At 47.3% G+C, this 10000-nt stretch overlaps 1 protein-coding gene across 1 annotated transcript in view; it reads right to left on the bottom strand.

The window, feature by feature from the left end:
• LOC106613358 (ubiquitin carboxyl-terminal hydrolase 32) overlaps nt 1-10000 on the bottom strand; it is a 93116-nt gene that overhangs the window by 50991 nt on the left and 32125 nt on the right. The window contains 6 exon segments of the mRNA XM_082955556.1: nt 2-63; nt 377-460; nt 1595-1657; nt 2484-2599; nt 2903-3010; nt 4465-4596. Coding sequence (XP_082811682.1) covers nt 2-63; nt 377-460; nt 1595-1657; nt 2484-2599; nt 2903-3010; nt 4465-4596 — 565 coding nt within the window.

Here is a 10000-nt window from a genome sequence, read left to right as displayed (position 1 = left end):
CCTGATGATTTGTCCTTCCTCTTCAGGAGTAGCAGGCCGAAGGCCCAGGACAATGTGGGACACCTGCAGAAAACACACACAGACAGTCACCTACAAAACAGACACACACACACACCTGGAACAAACCACAAAATGAGAGTGTGTGTGTGTGTGTGTGTGTCATTGTGTGAGTTAGTGTGTGTGCCACTGTGTGTGCGTGTGCCACTGTGTGTGTGTGTGTGCGCGTCACTGTGTGTGTGTGTGCGTTAGTGTGTGTGCGTTAGTGTGTGTGTGCGTTCGTGTGTGTGCGTTAGTGTGTGTGTGTGTGTGTGTGTGTGTGTGTGTGTGTGTGCGTGTGTGTGTGTGTGTGTGTGTGTGTGTGTGTGTGTGTTCTGACCTGGAACAGCAGGTTGAGGAACTCGTTGGCCAGAGCGCTCGTCACACTCCAGATTTGGTAGTCCTCTAGGGTCAGGTGACCCAGCTGTGTGTGCGGGGGTCAAAGGTTAAGTCAAAGGTTAGTGTGAAATACAACAAGGGCTAAATGTCAGTGGACAGCAGTCACATTATGTGAATTATAGTCCCAACCATGTTACAAAACAACATAAAAAAAAAAAAAAACGGTTATTTAACTAGGCAAGTCAGTTAATAACAAATTCTTATTTACACTGAAGTCTACCGGGGAACAGTGGCCTTGTTCAGGGTCAGAACGACAGATTTATACCTTGTTAGTTCGGGGATTCGATCCAGCAACCTTTCAGTTACTGGCCCAACGCTCTAACCGCTAGGCTACCCGCCGCCCCCTCTAACCGCTAGGCTACCCGCCGCCCCCTCTAACCGCTAGGCTACCCGCCGCCCCCTCTAACCGCTAGGCTACCCGCCGCCCCCTCTAACCGCTAGGCTACCCGCCGCCCCCTCTAACCGCTAGGCTACCCGCCGCCCCCTCTAACCCCTAGGCTACCCGCCGCCCCCTCTAACCCCTAGGCTACCCGCCGCCCCCTCTAACCCCTAGGCTACCCGCCGCCCCCTCTAACCCCTAGGCTACCCGCCGCCCCCTCTAACCCCTAGGCTACCCGCCGCCCCCTCTAACCCCTAGGCTACCCGCCGCCCCCTCTAACCCCTAGGCTACCCGCCGCCCCCCTCTAACCGCTAGGCTACCCGCCTCCTCTAACCGCTAGGCTACCCGCCTCCTCTAACCGCTAGGCTACCCGCCTCCTCTAACCGCTAGGCTACCCGCCTCCTCTAACCGCTAGGCTACCCGCCTCCTCTAACCGCTAGGCTACCTGCCTCCTCTAACCACTAGGCTACCTGCCTCCTCTAACCACTAGGCTACCTGCTGCCCCTCTAACCACTAGGTTACCTGCCTCCTCTAACCGCTAGGCTACCCCGCGGCTCCTCTAACCGCTAGGCTACCCTGCCGCTCCTCTAACCGCTAGGCTACCCTGCCGCTCCTCTAACCGCTAGGCTACCCTGCCGCTCCTCTAACCACTAGGTTACCTGCCTCCTCTAACCACTAGGCTACCCAGCGGCTCCTCTAACCGCTAGGCTACCTGCATCCTCTAACCGCTAGGCTACCTGCCGCCCCATAAACACCTGATTTCTCCTAGAAGACTCTCACCTTGGTCGTGTCGTGCATCTTCAGGATTCCTTCCACTATGTCCGACACGTTGGTGAGCAGTTCCTGAAAACAGGACAACAAGAGTCAAAAGGTAGGTAAGGTAGCTTACTTATCAAACCGAACCACCTCCAATACACTAGCCGTTTAGCCTGTATCTCAGCAGTTCTTACAGGGAGTGTGTCTGCGTCCACCAGGCTTAGGAGTATACCGTAGAAACTGTAGAAACCGGGGTATTTGGGAAAAATCCATGAGATACCTTCATAACTATTTATTTGAAGTTTTTCAATAAATGTGAATATTTGTAGCTACTTTTTTAAAAGTTAATACCTCCAGTCAACTTGTGCAATACGTTAGAAGATGAAGCAGATTGGGTTCTTCATTTCACCTGTCACATTACGAAGCGTAGTTCCCCCAGAACAGTTGAGTCATAGACGTGTTTGTTTGTAAATAGCACAACGGGAGAAAACGGGAAGTGGTGAATCCATAGAGGTCTATATCTATCGGCAAGTCTCTGTTGTGATGAAGTTACACTTGTATACAATTCACTACTAAATGTTGATCTGACTACCTGTATCTGACTACCTGTACTTACAGGGAGTGTGTCTGACTACCAGTACTTACAGGGAGTGTGTCTGACTACAGGGAGTGTGTCTGACTACCAGTACTTACAGGGAGTGTGTCTGACTACCAGTACTTACAGGGAGTGTGTCTGACTACAGGGAGTGTGTCTGACTACAGGGAGTGTGTCTGACTACAGGGAGTGTGTCTGACTACAGGGAGTGTGTCTGACTACAGGGAGTGTGTCTGACTACAGGGAGTGTGTCTGACTACAGGGAGTGTGTCTGACTACCAGTACTTACAGGGAGTGTGTCTGACTACCAGTACTTACAGGGAGTGTGTGTGTGCGATTGTCTTTCCACACCTCCAGGAGTGCGACCACCATTTCATGGATTTCGTCTCGAGACAGAACCCCGTCTCGGTCCACATCAAACACTTTGAAACAAACTGGGAAACAAGAGGGAAGGGAGGATACAAATATAATATTAGAGTTTCTAACTAGACTCCAATAAGAGCTTAAAATGATCTAACACTGATCCAGCTGATGGCTAAGTCTACACGGACCAAAAACCCAGAGATCCTTCAAAGTCATCTCTGAATTGATCTTATTTTAACTAATACACCAGAGAAATATGTTTTTACTGGTGTCTTCGCCCCAAGGCATTAGCAACCATTGCCCGTAGTGAGTGAAAGGAAGCCTTCGGTTCGGAAATCTCTACCTATGAGAACAGATCACACAGCAGCTCTTACATTTCTGCCTCTCGGCGACGGGCCCCCGGCAACAGGCAGACAGGCCACAGGAGATCTCCTTAAAGTCGATGTGGTTGTCCCGGTTCTCATCAAACGCATGAAACAAACCTGGAAAACATGATCAAAAGTCAAGTACGCCACGTTCTACTATTAAAATTGATCTTTGTTAAAAGAGAAATAGCTTTGTGCGAGGGCTTGAATAAAAACAGAGTGAACTCGTCTAACCGGATCACAAGGATGACATTTCCAGTCATAAATGTTCATGTATTTATGTATTTTACATGATGAACCACAGATTGAAATGTAAAACAGTAAATGTTCATGTATTTATGTATTTTACATCATGAACCACAGATTGAAATGTAAAACAGTAAATGTTCATGTATTTATGTATTTTACATCATGAACCACAGATTGAAATGTAAAACAGTAAATGTTCATGTATTTATGTATTTTACATGATGAACCACAGATTGAAATGTAAAACAGTAAATGTTCATGTATTTATGTATTTTACATCATGAACCACAGATTGAAATGTAAAACAGTAAATGTTCATGTATTTATGTATTTTACATGATGAACCACAGATTGAAATGTAAAACAGTAAATGTTCATGTATTTATGTATTTTACATCATGAACCACAGATTGAAATGTAAAACAGTAAATGTTCATGTATTTATGTATTTTACATCATGAACCACAGATTGAAATGTAAAACAGAAATTCTGACAGAAACTTTTAAAATATGATGTTTAGTTTTATTTAAAAAAGTGCTAGACATGCATAACATGACTTTTCAAAACAGAAGCCACCCACCTGTCACTGCTCGTGTTATGAGTTACATGTTTTTTTGTTTGAAGGAAAACATAGGGGTTTGGGCCCAGCCATAGCCACTGGGCTGGCCTCGGGGAGAGCTGTGTCTTTACACTAAAACCAGCCCACTCGAACGGCCGTCATTGTTCCTCGCTCTGGGAGCCAGTGGAGGGAGAGGGAGGGAGCAGAAGGTCACTAAGCTGCTACTATTGCCGCCAAACTCAAAACACAGCCAACAGCATAGTGACAAAAGTCACACAAAAAAAAAAAAAAAATGGCCAACATTCTCCTGTTCAGGTCATTGTTGACATGTTTGCCTTTATAATCAAGTTAGCCTGCTAGCTACATGCTAGCTAACGTTAGCTGCTAACCTTTGTGTGATCGACAATGCAGCTATTAGCAAACGTTAGCTAGCACAAAGGAAACCTCTTCCAAAGGCCAAACCCCATGTTTTCCTTCAAACTATTTTTTCTTCTCACAACACAAGCAGTGGTGCCAGGGCTTCTGTGGTCAAAAGCAATCCAAAACAACATGGTCCTAAACGTTGAGACCATCAGAAGGGCTTCTCATCCAAATAATCCATAAAAAAATCTGTATGTGTACAAAGTATAGCATTTAAACATCATTTTGTGCATGTTTGAATGTTCATGGGTAAATGTCTGGCTGGGGGGGGGGAACCAGGTTTACCATGTCCCAATAATAATCTACCTGGCATCACAAATACACATCAGAAACATTACATACCTTTACTTAGCGAAGCGTGAATAGGAGGAGAGACCAGCGGGACAAAGGTTTCCAGGTCAAAGCGTCCGGTCCTGGACTGGGCTTTCAGCAGCCAATAGCGCTTCTCCAAGTCAATGATATCAGACTCTTCTACTGTAAGAGGGGAGAGGAAGAAAACACTTTTTTTAAATAATCAAAATGGCGACCGATCTAGAGTGATTTTTCTAGAGTCGCTGAGCATCGTCTTACTAGAACACAAGTCACATGACCTAGCAGTGCTAGTACATTAAGGAAACAGTGTAGATTTCCACCCAGCCTCAGTTCATCTCTATATGGGGCCAAGAGGGGGACCGCGCGGGGGCCAAGAGGGGGACCGCGCGGGGGCCAAGAGGGGGACCGCGCGGGGGCCAAGAGGGGGACCGCGCGGGGGGCCCAGAGGGGGACCGCGCGGGGGGCCCAGAGGGGGACCGCGCAGGGGCCAAGAGGGGGAATACATGGACTTGGACTAAGATATGGAGCCCCGCCGATGACGTCATATCAAATCAAAATCAAATTTATTTTTATATAGCCCTTCGTACATCAGCTGATATTCTCAAAGTGCTGTACAGAAACCCAGCCTAAAACCCCAAACAGCAAGCAAAGCATGTGAAAGAAGCACGGTGGCTAGGAAAAACTCCCTAGGAAAAACTCCCTAGAAAGGCCAAAAACCTAGGAAGAAACCTAGAGAGGAACCAGGCTATGAGGGGTGGCCAGTCCTCTTCTGGCTGTGCAGGGTGGATATTATAACAGAACATGGTCAAAATGTTAAAATGTTAAAATGTTCATAAATGACCAGCATGGTCAAATAATAATAATCATAGTAGTTGTCGAGGGTGCAACAAGCACGTCCGGTGAAATGTATTCATGGTTCCATTCTGATGGGCATATTGATTATGGACAGCTTTGTAACGAGCAGCACAGAGACAGATAGTCTTTATTAGTAGCCTGGCCCCAGATCTTTGTAACGAGCAGCACAGAGACAGATAGTCTTTAGTAGTAGCCTGGCCCCAGATCTTTGTAACGAGCAGCACAGAGACAGATAGTCTTTAGTAGTAGCCTGGCCCCAGATCTTTGAGTAGGTTTTTTCTCCCCTCCAGATTTCCTGCTTATTCCCTGATTCCAGGAATCTTCCAAAAATTTATTTCTGAAAAACCTGGGAATTCTGGTTACCGGAATTTTGTAACTCCGTTAAGTGATTTAGTCTATCCAGGTAAGTCTTGAGCTGAGACCATGACTCGTCCTAAAAGGCTGTGCCAAGGCTCAATAGGTGTACTACTATAGCCACTGTTTAGTATGAAACCTGCCAGCCAGAAAAGGGGCCGGTCGACCCTGGGTTAATCCTCCCTCTCCTTTCATCACACTAATCCACAGCTAATAGGATTAACCTAAGGTTCACTAGCTCATACCTAGCCCAGGCTTTCCTTTCCACCACACTGGCCCATGACCCAGCACATGCATGTCAGACAGGTGTCAAATCACAAAACAAAAATCAAGACTGCATGCCTCCATGGAACCCTAAAAAGTGCACTAATTTTGTAGTGCACTGATTTTGTAGTGCACCAATTTATTTTGTAGTGCACTAATTTATGGAATAGGGTAATGTTTGGGACGTAGATTAAGTCACATTCACTTTCTGGCTGGAGAGGAGACCAGTCCAGATTTCCATCACGTCCTAGTTTTCTGCATTTATAAGACTGATGGGTCAATAACACAGCGAGCCCACTGGGGGATAATGTAGCCAGGCTAGCAGTGAAAGCTCACAGCGAGCCCACTGGGGGATAATGTAGCCAGGCTAGCAGTGAAAGCTCACAGCGAGCCCACTGGGGGATAATGTAGCCAGGCTAGCAGTGAAAGCTCACAGCGAGCCCACTGGGGGATAATGTAGCCAGGCTAGCAGTGAAAGCTCACAGCGAGCCCACTGGGGGATAATGTAGCCAGGCTAGCAGTGAAAGCTCACAGCGAGCCCACTGGGGGATAATGTAGCCAGGCTAGCAGTGAAAGCTCACAGCGAGCCCACTGGGGGATAATGTAGCCAGGCTAGCAGTGAAAGCTCACAGCGAGCCCACTGGGGGATAATGTAGCCAGGCTAGCAGTGAAAGCTCACAGCGAGCCCACTGGGGGATAATGTAGCCAGGCTAGCAGTGAAAGCTGCAGATTGGGACGTACGTGTGGATTGATAGGGGCTATTTATTTATTTCTCTCCCCCCCCTTAAGGTTTATTCCTAGAATAGCCCGCCTCAACAGGGTTCAGGTGACTATGTGGAGAGAGCTCAAATCGGTGTGTGTGTTCAATCTGAAGACAGATGGAGAAAGAGAGAAGTGGAGAGGTCAAGAGGACTGATTGAAAACAAATAAGCACCAACTGCTTCAGTGGGTCAATAATCTGTTTTACCTCAGTCCTTCCCTGAAACATCAAACTTAAACAAATAGATAACATAACCTGGGGGAAGAAAAAAATAAAAAAGAGAGAGAGAGAGAGAGAGAGAGAGAGAGAGAGAGAGAGAGAGAGAGAGAGAGAGAGAGAGAGAGAGAGAGAGAGAGAGAGAGAGAATGGATAAGGCATGGGGAAAGTAATAGTGGACAGATGAATAATTGAGAAGCATGGAGTGGAGTTTGGGAGGGGACAGGTGTGTGTGGTGGGGCCTGCCACTTGCTGACTAAGTAGAACAGCTTGACAATACTAAATCCTCAATAAACAAACAAGCATGCACGTCATATGCACGCACGCACACACCAAGCAATACAAATAAAACCAAAAAAATAAATATAGGTCCTCAAAAATGGTCTTTCAGAAATACACCAATATAGTCCATGTATCAATCCCAAACACTAAACAACGCTGAATGAAAGATATTTGTGTTGTGTTTACTGAACGCATGCCAGCGTGGGCTAGCCTAGCAGTGACTCGTGCAGTGGTAAAGGCCTGGTAGGGACTAGCGAGGAAAGCAGAGCTGGTAGGGGAAGCTAGCCTAGCAGTGACTCGTGCAGTGGTAAAGGCCTGGTAGGGACTAGCGAGGAAAGCAGAGCTGGTAGGGGAAGCTAGACTAGCAGTGACTCGTGCAGTGGTAAAGGCCTGGCAGGGACTAGTGAGGAAAGCAGAGCTGGGGGGGGGAAGCTAGCCTAGCAGTGACTCGTGCAGTGGTAAAGGCCTGGTAGGGACTAGCGAGGAAAGCAGAGCTGGTAGGGGAAGCTAGACTAGCAGTGACTCGTGCAGTGGTAAAGGCCTGGTAGGGACTAGTGAGGAAAGCAGAGCTGGTAGGGGAAGCTAGCCTAGCAGTGACTCGTGTAGTGGTAAAGGCCTGGTAGGGACTAGTGAGGAAAGCAGAGCTGGGGGGGGGAAGCTAGCCTAGCAGTGACTCGTGTAGTGGTAAAGGCCTGGTAGGGACTAGCGAGGAAAGCAGAGCTGGTAGGGGAAGCTAGCCTAGCAGTGACTCGTGCAGTGGTAAAGGCCTGGTAGGGACTAGTGAGGAAAGCAGAGCTGGTAGGGGAAGCTAGCCTAGCAGTGACTCGTGTAGTGGTAAAGGCCTGGTAGGGACTAGCGAGGAAAGCAGAGCTGGTAGGGGAAGCTAGCCTAGCAGTGACTCGTGCAGTGGTAAAGGCCTGGTAGGGACTAGCAAGGAAAGCAGAGCTGAGGGGAAACAAACACCTGCTCATCTTGTTGCTGTGTGTCATTACTCAGCCTGCCTGACACTGCTAATCTGTAAAACTCTTTCTCTCTTCTATGGATCGGCTCCAGGACTAGCTAGCCCCCAGACTGACTGGCTCCAGGACTAGCTAGCCCCCAGACTGACTGGCTCCAGGACTAGCTAGCCCCCAGACTGACTGGCTCCAGGACTAGCTAGCCCCCAGACTGACTGGCTCCAGGACTAGCTAGCCCCCAGACTGACTGGCTCCAGGACTAGCTAGCCCCCAGACTGACTGGCTCCAGGACTAGCTAGCCCCCTGACTGACTGGCTCCAGGACTAGCTAGCCCCCAGACTGACTGGCTCCAGGACTAGCTAGCCCCCAGACTGACTGGCTCCAGGACTAGCTAGCCCCCTGACTGACTGGCTCCAGGACTAGCTAGCCCCCTGACTGACTGGCTCCAGTACTAGCTAGCCCCCTGACTGACTGGCTCCAGGACTAGCTAGCCCCCTGACTGACTGGCTCCAGGACTAGCTAGCCCCCTGACTGACTGACTGCAGGATATGCCTCATCCCCTTGCTAGCTAGCTCACTGACTATGCCGGGAATAGGGTGCCATTTGCGATGCACCCATTAGCTTAGCATGCTAGGTTAACCGCTAGGCTAAATGGCTAACTGTCTATTTCGGACAGGACTCTACTGGCTGGTTTAGACTGAGCTCTTTAATTGCTTGCTGTTTGATTCATAATTTTTTTTTTTAATACAGTCTGACAGTATTTTGTTCTTAAACATGAGGCTGCACATCTCCATGACAGAGTAGCCAGACATACAGAGAGAAGTGATTTGCATTCTGCGTTTGGGACTCATGACAAGTGAGTTTATACATAAACCCTCCAATTAACACTTCTACAACCTGGAAGATAGTGAGAGGACTACACAGTAAATACTAGAGGTTGACCGATTAATCGGAATGGCCGATTAATTAGGGCCGATTTCACGTTTCCATAACAATCGGTAATCGGTATTTTTGGCCACCGATTTGCCGATTATTTTTAATTTTTAATTTAAAAAAAAAATGTTTATATATATTTTTTTACACCTTTATTTAACTAGGCAAGTCAGATTAAGAACACATTCTTATTTACAATGACGGCCTAGAAACGGGGGTTAACTGCCTTGTTCGGGGGGGATTCGTTTCTGCAACCTTCGGTTACCAGTCCAACGCTCTAACCACCTGCCTTACATTACACTCCACAAGGATTAACAGGCTGACTACCTGTTACGCGAGGGCAGCAAGAAGCAAAAGGTAAGTTGCTAGCTAGCATTAGACTTATAAAAAACTATCAATCTTAACATAATCACTAGTTAACTACACATGGTTGATGATATTACTAGTTTATCTAACGTGTCCTGCGTTGCATATAATCGATGCGGTGCCTGTTAATTTCTCATCGAATCACAGCCGACTTCGACAAACGGGTGTTGATTTAACAAGCGCATTTGCTAAAAAGTACTGTCGTTGCACCAATGTACCTAACCATAAACAACAATGCCTAACAGGAATATTTAGACTTAGCCACCCGTTAGATAAAATACGGAACGGTTCCGTATTTCACTGAAAGAATAAACGTTTTGTTTTCGAAATGATAGTTTCCGGATTCGACCATATTAATGACCTAAGGCTCGTATTTCTGTGTGTTTATTATAATTAAGTCTATGATTTGATAGAGCAGTCTGACTGAGCGGTGGTAGGCAGCAGCAGGCTCGTAAGCATTCATTCAAACAGCCCTTCGCTGTGCTTCAAGCATTGCGCTGTTTATGACTTCAACCCGGGTGGGTATAATTTGTGGAACGTTCCAACAGGAATCTATTAAAAACACTTCGGAAATAACAAG

This window comes from Salmo salar, chromosome 09 (genome assembly GCF_965601325.2).
Source record: "Salmo salar chromosome 09, fSalSal1, whole genome shotgun sequence".
In the NCBI taxonomy this organism is placed as follows: domain Eukaryota; kingdom Metazoa; phylum Chordata; class Actinopteri; order Salmoniformes; family Salmonidae; genus Salmo; species Salmo salar.
This window is presented reverse-complemented; position numbering and strand designations above follow the sequence as displayed.